At 29.6% G+C, this 20,977-nt stretch overlaps 3 protein-coding genes across 11 annotated transcripts in view; 2 read left to right on the plus strand and 1 right to left on the minus strand.

Annotated features, from left to right (window-relative positions):
- Nucleotides 1–15,138, minus strand: part of LOC127063506 (glutamine-dependent NAD(+) synthetase) — a 15,153-nt gene extending 15 nt beyond the window's left edge. The window contains exons 1-15 of one of the 7 annotated variants that reach the window (XM_050993387.1): nt 14,956–15,138; nt 14,547–14,630; nt 13,878–14,051; nt 4,503–4,680; nt 4,109–4,364; nt 3,619–3,811; nt 3,253–3,493; nt 2,893–3,135; nt 2,680–2,795; nt 2,197–2,501; nt 1,910–2,118; nt 1,534–1,759; nt 1,250–1,426; nt 810–915; nt 1–386 (exon numbers count right to left, since the gene is read on the minus strand). The exon at nt 1–386 is cut by the window's left edge and continues 15 nt beyond it. In XM_050993387.1, the coding sequence (XP_050849344.1) occupies nt 358–386; nt 810–915; nt 1,250–1,426; nt 1,534–1,759; nt 1,910–2,118; nt 2,197–2,501; nt 2,680–2,795; nt 2,893–3,135; nt 3,253–3,493; nt 3,619–3,811; nt 4,109–4,364; nt 4,503–4,648 (2,247 nt within the window). In that variant the 5' untranslated portion in view covers nt 4,649–4,680; nt 13,878–14,051; nt 14,547–14,630; nt 14,956–15,138 and the 3' untranslated portion in view covers nt 1–357. Of the gene's footprint in view, nt 387–809; nt 941–1,249; nt 1,427–1,533; nt 1,760–1,909; nt 2,119–2,196; nt 2,502–2,679; nt 2,796–2,892; nt 3,136–3,252; nt 3,494–3,618; nt 3,812–4,108; nt 4,365–4,502; nt 4,681–13,877; nt 14,052–14,546; nt 14,631–14,921 lie in introns of those variants that run through there. The other 6 variants (XM_050993386.1, XM_050993388.1, XM_050993389.1 and 3 more) reach the window with 6 other exon arrangements.
- On the plus strand, nt 6,203–13,506 carry LOC127063504 (cytosolic carboxypeptidase 2). 3 transcript variants are annotated; one of them, XM_050993381.1, is made up of 15 exons: nt 6,203–6,523; nt 7,157–7,368; nt 7,445–7,597; nt 7,684–7,988; nt 8,338–8,484; nt 8,599–8,707; nt 9,029–9,277; nt 9,438–9,773; nt 9,957–10,184; nt 10,314–10,405; nt 10,508–10,703; nt 11,241–11,337; nt 11,503–11,719; nt 11,829–12,029; nt 12,218–13,506. In XM_050993381.1, the coding sequence occupies exons 1-15, from the start codon at nt 6,451–6,453 to the stop codon at nt 12,846–12,848; spliced, it is 3,246 nt and encodes a 1,081-aa protein (XP_050849338.1). In that variant the 5' UTR covers nt 6,203–6,450; the 3' UTR covers nt 12,849–13,506. The 3 variants fall into 3 exon arrangements, with proteins under 3 accessions (XP_050849338.1, XP_050849340.1, XP_050849339.1); XM_050993383.1 differs by having other exon boundaries at nt 11,829–12,001; nt 12,218–12,297; XM_050993382.1 differs by lacking the exon at nt 6,203–6,523 and adding an exon at nt 6,793–7,054.
- A 1,025-nt stretch (nt 15,139–16,163) lies between the features above and the next one.
- On the plus strand, nt 16,164–20,613 carry LOC127063015 (cytochrome P450 4g15). Its single transcript, XM_050992174.1, has 8 exons — nt 16,164–16,315; nt 16,711–16,946; nt 17,073–17,270; nt 18,168–18,420; nt 18,606–18,813; nt 18,899–19,087; nt 19,171–19,408; nt 19,562–20,613. The coding sequence occupies exons 2-8, from the start codon at nt 16,718–16,720 to the stop codon at nt 19,924–19,926; spliced, it is 1,680 nt and encodes a 559-aa protein (XP_050848131.1). The 5' UTR covers nt 16,164–16,315; nt 16,711–16,717; the 3' UTR covers nt 19,927–20,613.
- The last annotated feature ends 364 nt before the right edge of the window (nt 20,614–20,977 follow it).

Here is a 20,977-nt window from a genome sequence, read left to right on the forward strand (position 1 = left end):
CTCCTTTATTTGTTTATTATATTTGTTTGTTTGTTTATTATTTTTTTTTTCTTTTATTATTTTTCTTTGCGCTTAGACTTCGTCTTTACATTATCTTTCTTTTTTTTTTTTTTTTTTTTTTTTTTTTTTTTATTTGTCGAAGACGTCGGTGTAAAGAAAAAGAAAAAGAAAAAAAAATGAGAAAAAAAAACGAGAGAAATACGAGACATCTTTCTTGTAAAATATCTTTCTTGTGATATCATCAAGAACAGCACACGCACACACATATACGAAGTCCAATTTCTTTTTCTCCGCTCGTTGACGCTGCAATGTCAAAATGATAAAAGAGAGACAGAGAGAGAGACAGAGCTACGGCTACTAAACTATTACTCCGGGATGTGTTTTATCTGGAACAGAGAATGATCGTGCACTGATGATCCGTATCCTCGATTTATCTATTTATTTATTTATTTATTTATTTATTTATTTATTTATTTCTTATTTTATTTTATTTATTTAAAAAAATTTTTGTTCTTTTCATTGGCACAGTTGCCAAAACCTTTCTGCTGCATTTCTTTTCCAATGCATATTTTTATTCTTTTCATTTTTTTGTTTGTTTGTTTGTTTATTTGTTTGTTTGTTTGTTTGTTTTATTCTATTTACTCTTATTTTTTTTTTTTTATATATATTTTTCATCAACGCCCATCTTTTTTCAAGCCACGTAAAATAAGATCGTCAAATCATCAAGTTTGCTTTATTATTAATAAAGCAAGTAGGCTCTCGTCTGACGATTTGTATGTCCGTCATTTTTTTTTTTTAATCTTACTCACTGCTGATTACAGAGTTGAACGGCACGTGTCTCGGCTTAGCTGGCACTTTTGGCGAGTCTTTCTTCGATCTGGACGGTTCCTCCTCCTTTGTGTTCATTCGTTTTACCTGTAATCAATTGTTTCATCGGATGCTTAACAGAAAAAAAAAAATAACAAAAAATACAGAATAGAAATAACAATGAAAGAAAAAAAAAAGAATACAACAACAAAAGACAGAAAAAAGAAAGAATGAGAAACGAAAAGACATTTTTAAATACAAATTTATCAAATATTTATGACATTTATCACATGCGAACAACAAATTTTCTCAAAACGCACCAGGTGCTATAACGCAAGCGTGAATTAACGCCGGAACAAACAATAATTTTTCTGATATTCTTTGGATCCAAAGTTTTATCGGTCGACGTTGGTTTTTGACAAGATTTCGACGCGAGGCTCACCTGTTCGTCGATAGCATTGAACTGCCATTTCCAAGTGTGATTATAAAGAAACGGACGATGATCGAAACGATTGTCATCAGGACTATAAGTTTCTGTATGACAGGATGGCGTCAAAATGGTCATCTTATGACGATGTATCGCGTAACAACGATAAAAATGTTTGACTTTGTCGGCAACCTATAAAAACACGTTATAACGAATAGATTTCTAAAATGAAATCTTTCGAATATCTCAAGATATACAAAATAAATATACGTAATGTAATATACGATTAATTAATTTACCTCCTTTGGGGTACAATTGTCCCAAGTATTTACGAGCCGACAAAACATACTGTATGGTCCGGCACAATGTTGTTTTCTAAGACGTCCAAAAGTTTCTAACTCGTTGTACGTCATCCCCATATCTACTTCGTCCAATTGAGTTAATTGTCCTTCTTGTAAAGGCTCGAGTTCAGCCGTCGGTGGAGCTTTTAAGATATCGTCTAAGGCCGACAATCCGTGCTTCTTTCTAAAAGGTATATAATATATGATCGTAAGAAAATCGTAACGTCATATATCCTAATATAGTATAGTATAATATATTATCTACATAATATAGTATATGATATTCCTTTAACGATATAAATATGCAAGTATTTTCTCGACTGCAATTAATTACCTGAAATAATGGAGAAATCGTTTGAGATCGTTCTTAGATATTCCACCTATTGGATTAATGTCTGCGCTGCTACAATCGTACTTTGTTAAATATCCACGAAGTGCCTCGTCTACGTTCGTACTTCCAAGTACTAGAAGGCCACCTGGACGTCCTCGAATCCAAAGCATCAATTGTGCGAATAAATATGCTATTATCATGCGTAAACGTGCCTAAGGAAAATATGAAAATTATAATAATAATAAAATAAAATGATTATTTTTCATAAGAGAAACAAAAATGAAACCCACTTGAATATTTTGCAAAGCTTGATTTTCCCTTGGGGAACCACCGTGTACCTTAAATCTCGGCACTATTTTCGTTATCTGCTGAAATATACCTAGAATAGCTGATACAGCCGTATCGATAATAATATTATGATGATAAGAACCAATTTGTTTCGCCAATTCGGCTGCCCTTGCTTTAGTTTCGGCAGATGAATTTTCAGTTCCCATGTAACAGGTCACCAAAAGAGTATTACAAAGTTGTTTCGGATCGGTCGGCACGTACTCGCAATCTCCAACAATTTTTCTAATATCTGATAGGACCTGAGCATCTGACGATTGAAATTTTCCACAAAATTTATAATATATTTCTATCTATTAATTTATATACATATATACATATGTAATATTATGTATTATGTAATATATATATTACAATAAATAATATATATATTTATTGCAATAAATATATATATATATACATATATATAATAATAAATAAATGCTCACCTCCTTTGCTAACAGATTCGACTATTAAATTACACATACTATAGACCAAGCAAGCCGATGAAGAAGAATCAACGCCTCCGCTTAAAGGTAAGAAAAATCCACCTTGACAGGAACGTCTTTGACAAAAATATACAAAAAACAAATATATACACATATATTTTCTTTTTTCTAACTTTTTATATATAAACATTTAATCTTCTTAACTTATACTACCTCAAATAATCCCATAGCCAACAAGCAGGCGCCAATGAAATTTCTTCCTCCGGCGTATGATAAGATACATTTAACTTTCCATTCATATTACCGCATGAATTCCTTCGTTCCATATTTATAAGTTTGTCAGAAGGATTTGTAATCAGATTTTCCGAAGAAAGAACAAAATCTATTTTGACGCGTGGATATGGATCCGAGCGTGCTGCCGAATGAGATCTCGATCTTATATTATTTCTGTAACTTCTACGAGATAACAGATAAAAATTTGTGGTATCGATTGGGGGTAATATTTTTGAGGAATCGAATAAAAAAAAATAAAAGAATATATAATAAATAATAAAACGATCGTATTGATCTAACCTTACGTCTTCCAGATCGAACGTCGCGACGGTAACTTCGACGTCCTCCAACGCAAATTGTTTTCCTCGATTTAAAATATATCCATTAAGGAATATACCAGAGCCACCATTAAAATAAATCCTTCCACCGTCGCAACCACGTAAATTACTGAAGATGTAACAACCACCGCATTTAAACGTTGCCGATTTAACGAGATCCACAGTTACATAGGCCTTACGAAGCTCGAAATAAGAACCACTTCCTGTTTATGGTTAATAAAAGAAAATATATATATATATGTGTGTGTGTATACATAAAATTTTACTCGATCGATTCTAACGATGATATAAATAATTTGACATTATTGTTGATTGCTGAAGTTATCACCATTAGCTATTATCTCGACGCCATCCATCGACATTGGTATGTGAGAGCTACGTGGATTCCAAAGTTCCTCGCATATTTCAAAACCTATGCAAGTGTCTCTGGTAGATATAACAGCGTCACCAAAAGGTACTACATTTTGTCCGGTCAGTTGAGATATCATTCTTGGTAAAAAGTAATCCTCTACGGTACGTTCCTAAATTTTAATATAAATATTGTTATTTTTTTTTTTCTTAATCATATAATAATTTTTAAAAAATATATATTTAGGTGTAAAAACAAATTAACAAAAAATATCGTATATATTTTATTTTATATTTTTATATTTTAAATATATATATATATATAGGAAAAAAATATATATATAGATATGTATATTAGGTATGTATGTATCTTAATAAAGAAATATTGTATATATTTTATATATATATATACCTTCCTATACATTAAAAAAATATACATATATATATGTATCTTAACAAAAAATATATACCTTCGTCCAAGGAGAAAACCATCTTGATTCTCGATAATTTCCATCTTCGCATAACAACATTTTTGGTCTGATCAATAAAACGCACCAATTTAAAAAGGTAACTCTGCAATTGTAAGTTACATTTTTATGCATCACTGGCATCCCAACGTCAATCAAAATATCTTCGCAAATACTAGACTTCATGAGCATTCCTAAAACTTCCCAACAATGTAACAATGTATCAGATTCGTAGAAGTGATCCTCGCAACTGTAACCACTGAACAACAAGAGAGAAATATAAACTGGATTTATCGAGTCGAGTATAAAAGGAAAAAAAAAGAAAAAGAAAAAAAAATGGAAAGATCGATAAGATAACGATAATTAAATAATAATATCAAATTTTCTTTTTACATACCAGATTTCTAATTCCGGACCACTTCTATAAGTTGCACCAGCTGCTTTAGCTTCCTCTATACTTTGAAGAATCCTTTTAAAATTTCCATCGAAGTCCATGGCCCATTGGTTCAACGTGCAAGCAGCTACAGTAACTTTCCGACCCATTTTGTTTTTTTATTTCACTCAGTTTTTGTGATCTATGAGAATTTATATTTATATATTTATATATATACATACATATATGTATATGATACGTAATAAATAAATTAAAAAGAGAAAAAAAAAGGACGAAACAAAAAATTAACAATATTATAATAAACGTTTTCGTCCGTATATTACTTTTACTAGGATTCACAAAAAATATAATCGTACGAATTTCTATAGAAAACAATTTGATGATACTTGGCAATAATTTACACGTGTATACATACATATATACATATATATATATATATATAGATATACAAAATTGCAGACTTGTCAATCAGAATACATAATCGATATAGCAAGGTAAAGAAAATTGTTCGATGGAATGAATCCCTGTACACTCTGTTAGTATGTTTGGCGGTCTCTGATTGATCAATAACTTTCAGAACCCGGCACCGCGAGGTAGACGGACAATAGGCAGATTACTTTATGTGCATACGTACTAACACATATATAAAAACCTCCTCCACGCACGTACATACACGCATACTAACTAATCGGAGTAATAGTATGAAAAGTTAGACGTATCTTATAGCTCATCAATCAGTACTATATGAAACTGCACGTGCATATGCAGTGAACTTGGTTAATTTTGACAAACGAATTATTTGTATTGTTCTTTTTTAATTTTTCTTCTTCTTCTTCTTCTTGTATATTTTTTTTTTTCTTTTTTAATTTCCATCGATACTAATCGAAGAACATATTATTATAATAACGAAATATATCAAATACAATGAAACGATGGGATCGTGATTGAATAGAAATTTGATAAGATTCCAAGTTTTTCGTAATCGGTAGATCGAATATGGAGAGGAAAAAAAAAGTATGAAAAGAATTTGGAATTACGTTCATAGGTAGAATAGAAATACGAAAGTACAGCAAACAATCAGAATGCCAGTGACTCCGCCCCCAATACACGACCGTTGTCAGGCAATACCTAACTATACTCTACAAATCTCTCCTCATCGGCTCGTGGCTTCTTCTCAGTCGACCAAGCTTATTCTACCGAAGAATGATAACATTTTAACATCTCGTAACATCGACTCTACAAATTGATTGTTCTTAAATGGCAAGTAAATATCTATAATGTTTGTTTTCGCTTTAAATCTTTAAATTCCATCATAATTTTTCGCTCTTTAAATTCTACCAATGGGATTCCTCGAATTATATTTGTAGGAATTATATTTTAGTAACACGTAAAATGTTATGAAGTATTATCTCAAATGGCAAGTAAATTTGATTGAATTATTTTTTTATTTTATTTTATTTTATTTTATTCTTTTTTTTTTTTTTTTCTTTTACATTGATATCCATCCAAATGTTTAATAACGTTGTAAATATTACGAGATAAATTTATTAAGCGGTAAGAGTTAACTTCTTTTTTTTTTTTTTTTTTTATTTAATCAGCTAGCCAATCAAAAATTATATCGTGATAACTTCTCTCTTCGATTAATAAGAAATAATTAATAACATCTAAAATAATTTTTTTCTTTTGCAATTCTTTTAGTGCTCCAACAAGTTTTCTTGGAAATTGTAATCAATAAATAAAATATTAAAAGAAAATTTTACATCGAAGATAAATGATAATTGAGCAATGTGAAATTGTTAATCTTTAAAAGTCATTTTATCTTAAGAAAAAAATAAAAAAAATGTCGAGTTCGATGAAATATCAGAATGATCGAGAGATCATTGACGATGATGGAACAGAGATCAATGAAAAGAAGAACGATGATTGCAATGAAGATGAGAGATAACAAAAAATGACAGATCTATTATCGTCTAGCAAAGTACGTGAACTTCAAGCAATGTTGTTCCCGGTTCGATCAATTTCCGGTGGGTTCTAATAAATAGAAATTATTTCCATTAATATAAATTCAATTATATCGACGCAATTCGATCTAATTTACATTCGAATGATTCAGAATATCGATCACTTTCCAAGTATCTTATTTCACGTGTTTAAGGTGTTGTGTGTTCTGACTGACTGAGTCATGTATAGTATATATGTGTATACATTGCACATATATAACTATGATAACACATGGTCGAGGTCGTGAACGTTCGTACGTTGTACCCTAACTGGATGAAGTAATGCTATAGAATATTTTAATGTGACACCTAAACGAAAAACTTTGTAAAAATAAAATCGTCGTTGGAACGTGTTAAAAAGACAGTATAAACTTTAAACTTGCGTGTTAAAGTTCTATCGAGTTCTCCAATTTTTTATTTTCGTTCACATTAATTTTTTTTTTTCTTATCTCAATAAACATTCGCGAACTTGTTAAACTTTCATCGAGTCCTGTTTTGACATTCACTTATATTTTGTTAGCTCAGAAATCGAACGTACGACGATTTGGTTAATCGGTAGATACGTTTAATCTCTAGTTTCATTCATTTTTTGTTCGTTCGAATTTTGTGTCTATATTTTAAATTTGATTTATTAAGAAATTAATGATAACATTACAGGTACAGCCTTGACAAGTTTGCGTACACCACAGGAATCACAAATTTTTGAACGTTGTAGAATTTTAAACGATAGCATAGAAACAAATTTATTTTCAAGATCCTTAGAACCGGCGAAACAACGAAACACGAAGGAAACTCTTAGAACATTGAGCTCGCAATGTATCGCGGACAATATTGTTCAAGAAATGGCACGTTGGCCAACGGAGTGTCAAGTGAATATGAAAATAAAATCAATTGATCATGGATATATTTCTATCTCGCTATTATAACATTTAAATATCGTTTCAGGTAATCCCAGAAAGGGTTCGTCATATCGATTACAATCCAATTAATCCAGAACCATTTTATTTATCTAGTGGAAAGGAACCTACGCCAAAACCAATCGACGATGAGTTAGGTACCGTTATATTTCGATACTGCCCAACTAATGTTACCAATTACGTAAGAATAATTCATATATTATTATCATTAATCTTATCGTTCGAATTAATTTAATCGAAATAACGAAGAATTTTTATAACGATTAGTTTAGTAGATCATGCGCTGGTGGAAACCCAATTCTATCGTCTTCCAACAAAACTTTCAAGGATACCAACGAATACACGTTAACTTCTTCCAAGGATGGGAAGAACATTACCGACATGTTTTTCATTGCCGATACCAATAGCGATCTAAGATTCGAGTCACGATTCGAATCTGGAAATCTTGGAAAGGTCGTTAAAATTAGCGATACTTATTATCAATTACATTTGAGAAGGGATTTATATACTCAAAGACACACACAATGGTATTATTTTCAAATATCTAATACCAGAAGTAGGATCACTTATAGGTAAATAAAATTGATAAATATTTGTTGATTATAAAATTGTGGACCAATTGAATATCTCGTTTTTTAAGAACAATAGAAAAAAATATATATATTGTAATTATCTTGTTAATATATATATATTTTAATAGATATCTTTTTTCAATATTATTATATATATTCTATATTATATACATACATATATATATATTAATATGTATATATTTTTATTTATTTATATATATTTTATATATATTTTATTCTATATTGAGATATTCGATCGCTCCTAAATTTATTTTGTAGAGTATTATAAATGTTGTTTTTAAAAGATTTACTAAAAAAATATATTTAATATATTAAATATTGTCGATAGATTATCGATCGTGAATATGTGTAAAGAAGAAAGTTTATACAACGAAGGACTTAGGCCACTTTTGTACTCGACCGAAGATGCACGGACTAAATCGATAGGTTGGAGAAGATGTGGAGAAAATATCAGTTATTACAAAAACGGTGAATCGTAAGTTAACGGGGTTACTTCCATCGTCAAAAAACAAATAAAAAAGAAGAGAGAGAGAGAGAGAGAGACGTCTTTTTATAAAAAAAAAAAGATCCCAAATAAAATATTTTACAGAGACGAGGAGAAGGAGAAGCATACTTTAACGTTTAACATATCCTTTCCACATGATCATGACACAGTTTATTTGGCACACTGTTATCCATATACGTATACTGATTTGCAGGTAAACAAATTCCAACAATTAATCTCCTATTTATTAAAATCAATTAAAATCAATCTACGATCACGTTATTAATCAAACAATAAATCACACACACACACATATATACATATATTGAAAAAAAAAAAAATCACTTTTCTCTTTCGCCTAATCTAAAAAAAAAAAGAAAAGAAAAGAAAAGAAAAGAAAAGAAAAGAAAAAGAAACTTTTAAACGTATAACAATACAAAGCACGTTTAAAGTGACTCGAAAAACTCATCGTCTCATATTTTTCATCAACATTTTTTTCCATTTCTAAAAAGAATCATTTTCCTTTCGTTCTTAGGAATATTTGACAAAAATTGTCAGCGATCCGATAAAAACAAGATTTACGAAGTTACGATTGTTGTGTCGTACATTGGCTGGGAATGGTGTTTACTATTTAACAATTACAGCACCGCCAACGTATGATGATGAGGTACGAAGAAAACGTGGAGTCGTAATAACAGCCAGAGTCCATCCTGGCGAAACACCGTCCAGTTGGACGATGAAGGGAATCATCGATTTCCTTACTAGCGAATCTAATCGTGCCAAGGTAAAAAAAAAAATAAAAAAAAAAATAAGGGAAAAAAAAAGAGAAAGGAAAAAAGAAACAGATGGAAACGATTTTTCTCTTCTTTTTTCTGTTTTTCTTTTTTTTTTCTTTTTTTCAAGAGCGACGATAAAAAATATCTAACGAAAAAAATAAATTGTAGGAGTTACGAGAACGATTCGTGTTCAAGTTAATACCAATGTTAAATCCGGACGGTGTTATAGTTGGTAATAACAGATGTTCTCTATCCGGTAAGGATTTAAACAGACAGTACCGGACGGTAATGCGTGAAAGTTATCCATCAGTTTGGCATACGAAATTAATGATACGAAGACTACTCGAGGAATGTGGAGTAACGATATACTGCGACCTTCATGCTCATTCTAGAAAACATAATATATTTGCTTATGGCTGTGAGAGTAAAAGAACTGGATGTAACAATGGAAGACTCTCCGAACAAATATTCCCTTTGATGTTACATAAAAATGCTGCTGATAAGGTTAGAATCTGATTAACAGAGATAAATGTTACGAGGAAACAATTTTTTTTAATTTGAAAAAAAAAAGAATTTTAAAAAAATTAAAAAGAAAACAAAAGGGAGAGAGGGAGAGAAGGACGAGTTTATATTTCATAAGATTTCTCTGATTTTCTTTTCTCTTTTTTTTTCATTTTCTTTTCACAGTTTTCCTTCGAAAATTGCAAATTTCATGTAGAAAAGGGAAAGGAAGGTACAGGTAGGGTGGTAGCTTGGTCGATGGGTGTACAAAATAGTTATACGATGGAAGCTTCAATGGGTGGCTCGAGATTAGGATCTAGATCTGGGACACATTTTTCTACACAAGATTACGAACAAATTGGTAAAGCCTTTTGCGAGACACTTCTTGATTTTTCTGATCAAGATCCGGCCAAGGTAATTGTTACATATAAAAACAAGATATATGTACGACGTACGATTTTTGAATTTTTTTTCTAAAGTGTCTTGATAGTTTTCAATTCTATTTTTTTAATTATATATATATTTTTTTGTTTTTGATAACAGGAGAAATTACGAACAAAAATTTTAACGAGATTGATCAAAGAAGGATCCAATGCCGAAGAACCTACGAATATCGATTTAACTGATTACTCGAGGTACATCAAAATATTGATCTTATTGAATCTTATTGATTCTTTTTTCTTTATCCCTCGATAAATATTAAAACATCGTTCGCATGATTAAAACATCTCTTTTAGCGACGAAGGTGACAACTCGGAAAGTCACGCATCGGACGAATCGATGAGAAATGCTTACGATGAAATACACAATGAGTATCATCCTGCACCACCACCATCTCCTAATTTTGGTTCCACTGGAAGTATGAATTTATTAAAGAGGAGAATAAGAACGAAGGAAATGGAACGAAAGTATTTGGAACGTAGAAAATTTTTGGTAAAAATTAACGATTATGATCATATTTATATTCTTATAAATTTCAACTTTTTATAATCTTGCAAGTTTGAATTCTTTAGAATTATCTCAGAAAAAAAAGAAATTATTTATAATATATATATAATAATTCTATAAATTTAAATAATTTGATATAAATCTCTCGACAAAAGAAAAAAAGAAAATTACTTACAGTACTAAAATAGTAAATTTGGACTCTACAATAATCTCAAAAAAAAAAAGGAAAAAAAAATCATTCGTTGTCTTAAAAATTTCCTCTTTCTAACAATTTCAAAAAAATCGTCCTATAAATTTAAATTCTTTATAATAATCTCAATAAAAAAGAAATAATTTGTAATCCTATTAATATTTCTAAATGTCAACTCTATAATAGCAATCTCAAAAAAATAATTTCTTTTATAACAATATTAAAAAAAAAAAAAAATTACAATCCTATAAATTTCAACTCTTTATGGCAATCTCAAAAATGAAAAAAAAAAATCAATCATTTGCGATCGTATAAATTTGAACTCTCCATAGCAATCTAGAGCCGTCATGGATTTACACACGACTGATCCAGGAAGTGATCTATGTTATATGACAGATTGGATGGACGATGATCGATCGAAGACAAGAGGTGAATAATCGAACGTTCGACTTTTCTTTTCATCATTAATATACATTATTCCCCTATTATAAATTTCACTTTATCCGTCTAATTTATTTGTTTATTTATTTTCCTATTTACACGTTACACGTTAATATCGAAAAATTCTTGTGAATATATAGATCATGATTTCAGGTATCTCAGCAAGGATTCAAAGACACAGAGAAGGAGAAAATATTCTTAGCTTACGAGGAAGATACGAAGGAGAAATAAAGAAAAACGAACATACAGTAGAATGTTCTTTACTTCCTGCTATAATTAGGCCACGTAGTTTATCATTGGGTGAACATTTATTGCCCGACGAAGATAATAGAAAAATTGAACAACGAGTACGTTGTCATCGTTTGTCCAGGTATTTGAAAATTATAATTCAAAAAAAGAAAGGCAAAAAAAAGGAAAGAAAATATTGTAAAGAAAATTTACAAAAAAAGAAATTTAAAAAATATTTCTTTCCAATTTAGAATATTGAAGCATCCTTGTACACCATCCGTCGAAAGAAAGGTCTCATCTTTTAGACAACAAATCTGGATGGGAATACCAATTCGTAATACGGAAAATGGCATGACTGTTATCAATAATGATTTCGGAAGAGTACCATTAAGTTGGGGAATATCTAGTCTCGCTTTAACGAATTGTAATTCGAATAATGAAATATTGCTAAGGTTAACGAAATGAATTTTTCTTTTTTTCTCTCTCTTCGTATAAATCAATTGCTTGCTATAATTAAGTTGATATTTCTATATCTAGTTGAACATTGATCGTAAAAGATTGTGTTTTTTCTTTTTTTCTTTCTTTTCTTTTTTTTTCTTTTTTCTTTTTTCTTTTTTCTTCTTCTTTCGTTTTTTTTTAGGACGTGTACAGAAAAATTACGTACGCTCGATTATTTCGAAAGAACGACGGAATTAAGAAAGACGAAAAAGAAATCACGAAGGAAACAAAATATCATTGTTAGCGAAGAGATTAGATCGAGAGATAAGGAAGACGTTCGAGAAAATATTCGTGAAGATGAGAAGGTCAAAGTTACGAAGAAGAAACGTTCAAGATTGAAATGGGAAATGGCTGTAAATTTAAGTTCGACTATAAAGGACAATAACAACGGTACAAATAATAAAAATTCATTCCTATCTGTTAAAGCGGATTCTTTAAAATTGTTCACGACTACTACATCAGCGAAGAAAGTACGAAGGGAAGAAAAATTAAATACACGTGTTAAAACCCATAAAAATGATATCGTCGTAGCTACCGAGAGAATAATTGCTAGGAACAAAATTACTAAAATTCGTACTATACAACAATTGAAATCATTCGCAACACCTGTCTCAGATAGCTCGAATTCGGAAGACGGTTTGAACAATCCGAGTAAATTGAAGAATGGAAAGAGAAAGCAGAAGAAAAAGAAACAATTAAAAAAGACGAGAATATCTGGTACTACAAGGAATAATAATAAAAAACGTGCTGCTAGTGCAAAAACAGTGAAATAATTCGTTTCATAAAGTGAATATCATTTTCATTACTAAAGTATCTGATTAATATGCTCCAAATGTTCCGTTGATCGATTATATAATAACGTAATAAACATATTTCTAACGGATATACAAACATACATGTATACGTGTATGCATGTATGTATATATAATGAGTTGAAGAAACGAAAAGTCATTTATTACGTGTTACTCTATCTATTATGTTAATAAGTGTTTCAATGAATTAAATAATCATTCATACACCATCATTAGATACGATTAATCGATTTATGTTTTATATTAATTAATGGAATCGCATATGATGGTATTTATACGATTGTATACATTCAACTTGTAATACAACTCGCGTAAAATAAATCGTTATAGCTTATGGGTATGAAAAGATAACAGCTTGTAAAAAAATGTATTATATAATTCAGCCAAAGAAGGATTATATTACCGACTATAAATATTTGTAGTAATTATTTTTTACTGTTTTTCTTTAATTTGTAAAATGTAACACGTATTGAATAACTTCTTAGAAAATTTACGAGAAAAAAACGACGTTCGTCATTCATGTCATTTTCATGTTATTAGAAAAACTGTTCAAAATTTTTTTAAGTAATATACAGTATAATTCAGATTGATGAAACTTAAAAAATTTGGAATTATTTGAGTAACCAAAATTAATATAAATAAAAAGAGAGAACAATTTTACTATTATATATATATATATATATATATATATATATATATATAATGATGAAAAAATAAAATATAAAAAATAAAATGAACGGTAATTATATGCATCTTTGCTATATTCGCAGAATGGGATGAAGATCAGATTTCATTGATAATATTTATTTTATTTTTTCAAAGATGGCTTTATTATTTAGTCTTTCCATATGTTACATGTATAATACCATATAGAGAATTAAATGTTTCGTTAGTATGACTTATATCGAGATATATTGCTTTCTATAAACTTTATTAAACTTTATATGATCGGTCTTTGTTATATGTAACATACGGATTGATAATTCTTACCTTTGAATCGATTCTTCTAAATCATATATTTTTCTTATTTCTTTCTCTCGTCTCAAGAACCAAGTAACTTCTCAATTTTCTAAGTAATTTTAAAAACTGCTATGTATATCAGACTTCAAGTAGCCACGCCAGCTTCTTCGCAATTAAGTATTGTATCTTCTAATTCATTAATCCCTGAAAATATTAATTAACAATGAAATCAAAAGTTATTATTACATTTATTAATACTATTCTTTAATGACGTAATAATTGAATCTTTTAATATGATTAAACTACATTTAATTTCCTTATTATCTTTCCTTTATTTATATATATATATATGTATATATATATATAAATAAATAACATTTTAAAGTTCTACTTTCAAATGACATTGTCTTTGTCTTTAGCGAACTCAAATATAAATAAGTCCTAATAAATATTTATGTGATGAAATCATAATTTTTACATAAAACATTTAATCTGGCAAATCATGAAGTTACATAACTTGTATTTTCATTTGAAAGAATCATCATGCTCAATCAAAATTGTAAATTAAAAACACATACATATGACCGACAAACAATGACAATAAACTTTTAAAAGACTTTTCATCCTTCAACAAAGAAATCAAAGTACCTTTACAAAATACTTTTATAAAATACACTTTATAGGAATAAAACAACGTACCTTTCTTTAAAGAAAAGTTTCCAAAATAGATAATACATCTCATTTAAAAAATAACATGGAAAAAATTTTTTCATCGAACATAACCTATACAGGTAAAACGCATGTATATAATTATGACGATTAATATGTTTAATTGACGATTGCGATTAGATAAGATCGTATATTTGATATTAAACAATAAATATCATTAAATATAACAATTTGTAGATGAGAAAGAAAAGACACAAAAAGGAAAGAAAGAGAGAAAGAGTAAGAGAGTAAGAGAGAAAGAGAAAATGAGAAAAAGAAAGAGACAGAAAAAGAAGAAAAGAGAAAGAGAGAGAGAGAAAGAGAAAAAGAGAGAAAGAGAGAGAGAGAGGTTAAACGGACACTCACATAACGCGTACCGCGTATCTACATAAAGACATACGTCAACTAATATTGTTTTCTGCATGACACTTGTATGTAAAAACAGGGCACCGATCGAAGACCTGGACATCCGTTGATTGTAATTCGTGTCAATCGGTTACTTCTTCACTAGATTTGCTTTTCATGGAAAGACGAACAATACCACAAGACTCATACGATATGACGCGATCCGTTCAAGAGTACACAATCGCGCACATGCGTATATAAAGCTATTTACATTAAATCGATTATTTTCGATTTATCGATACCGTTCGAGAATTATTAATACAAAATTTTTCGACTGTCTTTTGAAAATGTTTTAATTGGCATCTAATAATAATGTATATGAAAATATAAAAATTACGAATACATGATATATATATATATATATGTGTGTAGTTAATAGTATATATATATAATTATTAGTATATTATTAGATACCAATGCCAATATTTGTTAAATATTTATTAAATAAATTTCCACGGAGTATCTCAAATTTATTATTAAATTATAGAAACGTAGACGTATCTTTTTAATATTATTTGTTTATTTATTACCCACAAAATATGATGAGAGAGATAGAAAGAAAAGTATATTTCAACTTAAAAATATTCTTCTATTCTTTCCGACTCAAAGTTTCTTCTCGTTTTAATATAAAAATACTCTTCGTTCTATTCGTCGTAACTATTGAGATTAAATTCGCTAAAATGAATGTTAAGAAAATGACAGTAATTATCTCGTATCTCGAGAATTTACAATAAAGAACATTGTACAATCTTGAACATAAGTTTAGAATGAAATGAGCCATTATTTGCAAAAATAAAAATAGAATAAATAATCCAATGTTTTAACAAAATTGATGCAACTTAAATGCAACGTTAATTTGCTTTTAACGGCGATAAAAACGGGGATAACATTCGAGAGTGTAAAAAAAATAAATATGTTATAAATAATAATGATTAGAAATTTGTTTGTAGATTTTATTTGTTCAAAAGCGTTAGATTAAAATAATAATAATAATGACAATAAAAAAAAATAATAAGAAGAAGAAGAAGAAGAAAAGAAAGAAAACAGAAAATAGAAATAATGCGTACGTAACGATCGAATTGAATATTGAATTGTCATTTTAACACACAATACGTACGCACGGTCTCAGACTACGCAAGAATAAATAATAAGTGAATTTATTTTCAATACGAATAGATATATATTCACACGAAAAATAAATTATCATTATGGAATCATTGATTTCTGTTGTAAGAGGTAGAAAGAGGGTTGGTGGGAAATTCGCTTATAAAAGAGACCGATCGTGAAGAGAAATCGACAGTTTGGTGGTGGTTCATTAACAGAGGTTTATCTTTTATATTCGTCTTAAGAAACAGGTAAGTTTCAACGAGATATAATCGGATACTATAAATTATTAAATTAATTAAAAAAAAAACACACACACACACAATTATTAAAAGAACTCTACGTAGTTTAATAAAATATCTATCTCGCAAGTACTTGAACTTTTATTATATTTTCTTTTTGTCTATGATCGCCGTGTAAAATATATCAATGATTTAAAGAAAGACTCGTCAATTGAAACATATATACGATAATATTACTTATTCATCCGAAAAAAATGTCTTTTTTCTTTTTTCAGCTTCCTATGAAATTCGATTAGATAATCATTTTCGATATTTTAGATCCTTTAATCATCTCTCTCTCTCTCTCTCTCTCTCTCTCTCTCTCTTTCTCTTTTTTTATAAAACGATTGTTACTTTAATTACAGAAACAACATGTCGGTGATGGAATCAGAAGTAATTACTGGATCGGTCACGAAAGCTCCGGTCAGTGAGCTGTCGACGTTATCAATGTTTTTCATTCTTCTAATGCCAGCACTTATTCTCTATTACATTTACTACCATATTGTTAATAAACGTATGATACAACTCGCGGAAAAAATTCCTGGACCTCCATCATACCCTATTATTGGTAACGCTTTGGAATTTCTTGGAAGTCCCGATGGTAAGAAAATATTTTTTCGATACAAATGATACATATGTGTCTTGTGTATGTGTACGTATGTGTTTGTGTATGTCTGATCAATGATCATTTACAAATAAATTTTATTTACCATCAATTTTTTTCCAGCGATATTTAGTAAAGCAATGAAATATTCTGAGGAATACAAAACAGTCGCAAAATTTTGGATCGGACCAAAACTCCTTGTCTTCCTGATCGATCCACGTGACGTTGAGATAATCTTGTCCAGCCATGTTTATATTGATAAATCTAGCGAATACAAATTTTTCCAACCTTGGCTTGGAAATGGTCTTCTCATATCCTCAGGTATATATATTTGTTTTCTTGTCTTTTCTTTTCTTTTCTCCTTTCTAAATCCGATTTATCAAATCTTATTTCAAATTCTCAATTATGTTCTTCCATCTCATGGAAAGTTCGATAGGAAGTTGTTAGAAAAACGAAAATAGAGAAATCGTTGGATATCTATATATATATATATATAGGAAGATAGATGTATTTATATCGAGACTTTCACAACATAGAGATGAAATTGTTGACTTTTTTCTTTGTTATTAATTCGTTGACATAATAGCCTGTAAAACGTGTATACGTAACAAATGTTCTCCCATGTAATCCAGTTTTAGATCCCATTACACGCATAGGCATCGTCGCATAAGATCGATGAAAATTTACGTTCCTCTTTTTTCTTATTTATTTATTTTTTTTTCTTTATTATTCTTTAATATTGAAATGAAATAATTCTGTATAATCGACAAGTAGGATTACGAATAAACGATAGAAAAAATGAAAGTTAAAAAACATAATCGCTTTCGAAGAAAAACTTTGTAAAAGTACCACGTCAATGGACGCACGTATAACTATGTAACGTACTATGCAATTTCACTGCAATTTAGAGAGTGAAATTGAAGTTGCTTATTACGGTCCATGATAGGTATGGAACAGGAAGAAAATTTAATGAGAATAGTTTCCTCAAGTTCTTCTTATCCGTCTATTTATCTATTTATTCGTTTATCTGTCCCATTTCCATCAGTTCAATTAGAAAATTTTTTTTCTTTTTCTTTTTTTTTAAATCTTCAACTGCTTTTTGCAAATTTTGAAATATTATATAACAATGAAATATATTGTTTCATGTTTGAACGATCGAACGACGATATAAAATATAAAAGTATAAAAATGAACAATATTCGAATATTATATTCGTAGGACAAAAATGGCGTGCCCATCGTAAATTAATAGCACCTACTTTCCACTTGAACGTTTTGAAGAGTTTCATCGATCTCTTTAATGTAAATTCGCGTGCGGTTGTTGAGAGAATGCGGAAGGAAGACGGCAAGACATTTGATTGTCATAATTACATGTCCGAGACAACGGTTGAGATACTTCTTGAAACGGCTATGGGTGTATCAAAATCCACACAGGGAAAAAGCGGATTTGAATATGCGATGGCCGTAATGAAGTGAGTAAACGAAGAGGAATAATAATTTTAAACGTTTTAAATCGATCGAAAAAGTAATTTCATTCGATTAGCTATTGCATTGCCTTTCTTTATATTTTCTTTTGAATGATTTATGTAATTTTTCACTTTTCCTTTGTCTTTCTTTCTTCTTTTTTCTTTTCTCTATTTCCTACTTATCTTTTCAGAATGTGCGACATCCTTCATCTTCGACATACCAAAGTTTGGTTGAGACCCGATTGGCTCTTCAATCTTACCAAGTATAGTAAAGATCAGATTAAACTGTTAGAGATCATTCACGGGCTCACGAAAAGAGTTATTCAACGTAAGAAGGAAGAGTACAAGAGTGGCAAACGTAATATAATCGATACTTCTGATACTAAATCGACCGATAAGGTATATTTTATTTTGTCGTGAATTTTCTTTCTCTTTTTTCTTTTTCTTTTACCTCTCTAAAATCTCATGATAATATAAAACGTAGGTTACCACCGTCGAAGGTCTGTCCTTCGGTCAATCAGCTGGTTTGAAGGACGATCTCGATGTCGACGATAACGACGTTGGTGAGAAGAAGAGACAGGCTTTCTTAGATCTCTTGATCGAAGCTGGTGAAAGTGGTGTAGTAGTAAATGAACAGGAAGTTAAGGAACAAGTAAACACCATTATGTTCGAGGTATGTATTTAATAACGATCTATCATAATAGAAATGTATATATTGACTTGCAATATCTTGTTTAATAAAAAACAAAAAAAAAGGGACACGACACGACAGCTTCTGGATCCAGTTTCTTCCTGTCAATGATGGGTTGTCATCCTGACATTCAAGAGAAAGTGATCCAAGAACTTGATGAGATCTTTGGAGATAGCGATAGACCAGCAACTTTCCAAGACACTTTACAAATGAAATATCTTGAACGTTGTCTTATGGAGACTTTACGTTTGTATCCACCAGTACCAATTATTGCTCGTGATGTCAAGACAGATATAAAACTTGGTCAGTCATATTTTTATTACATGATTATTAATATTATATGTATATATATAGATATATTTTATATATATTATTACTTTATATTATTATTATTTTATACGTATATATGTGTATATAATCAAAATAATCTATTTTTTATATCAATTGTCTGTTTAGCTTCTGGCGATTATGTTGTACCAGCTGGAGCTACTGTCATCATTGGTACGATAAAGCTCCACCGATTAGAATCGGTTTATCCAAATCCAGATACTTTCAATCCGGACAACTTCCTTCCGGAAAAGACAGCCAATAGACATTATTATGCTTTTGTACCATTCTCCGCTGGACCTCGTTCTTGCGTTGGCCGAAAATACGCCATGCTCAAACTCAAGATCCTACTTTCAACGATCCTAAGAAACTTCCGTGTAAAATCGGAAGTCAAGGAAGATGATTTTAGACTCCAAGCTGATATCATTCTGAAACGTGCCGAAGGTTTCCCTATCAAATTGATACCGAGGAAATCTGTTGCCGTTCAGGCTTAATCAATAACTTATGCAATTATTCTTCTTTTCATCTTATTAGATTTTGAATATGTACAAAAAAAATTAGAAAAGAAAAATAGAGAGAGAGAGAGAGAGAGAGAGAAAGAGCAAATGTATACGAAGAGAATGTTCTATTTAAAATTTCCCACAAAATTATTTTTATATCATTTTTTCAAAAAAGATGTTGAAAAGGGGAAGATATGTTATAGATAAATCTTCTTTGAATGAATATGCTTCCGACTATAACGCCGACTACAAATAATAAAAAAGGAAAAAAGACGAAAAAAATATAGTCGCTTTGAAATTTCGAAAGGACGTTCATCTAAAGAACATTTCTGATCTGAAGACACAATTTTTGAATTGATTTATGAATAACATCCCTTTCTCAAAACGGAATATTTTATTTGATACAACTTTTGAAACTTGATGTACAGAAAATATTTGCTCGCAAAATTTCGAGGAAGCAGATGAAGAAATGAAGAAGTAAAGATTATGTTTGTTATTGATATTGGAGCATAAAATAATATATATATATATATATGTGTGTGTGCGTATGAGTGTGTATATATATATATATATATTGCATCGTATTTGTGTATATTGTGTATATTGCAAATTTATATCTCTTATCTTAATATTTATCTATTATGCAATAAATTACGCAGCTGGATTGCTGTAAAATCTAAATTACAGAATTCTATAGATTTTTTTCGAGTTACATTTTTTTTTTATCTTCTCTCTCATCACATTTACTTTCTTCAAATTCTTCTACGTACCATAAACATAATCCTATTTTAATCCTACATAATATTAATACCTTGTATATTGTTATTCGTTCGAAAGGAAAAAAAAAAGCTTAATATATTTATAAAACAAAAAAAAAAGAAAAGAGAAATGCTCCCTGTCAAGAAACGTCATTAATGAATGATAAATATTAATAATATCAGTATTTAATGATATCTACATAAAATCTAATCGATATTAAAACATCACTTGATAAAAGTATTGATCAAATGTTTATAATAAAAAAATGATTCATAAAAATTGGAAT

This window comes from Vespula vulgaris, chromosome 4 (assembly GCF_905475345.1).
Source record: "Vespula vulgaris chromosome 4, iyVesVulg1.1, whole genome shotgun sequence".
Taxonomy (NCBI): Eukaryota; Metazoa; Arthropoda; class Insecta; order Hymenoptera; family Vespidae; genus Vespula; species Vespula vulgaris.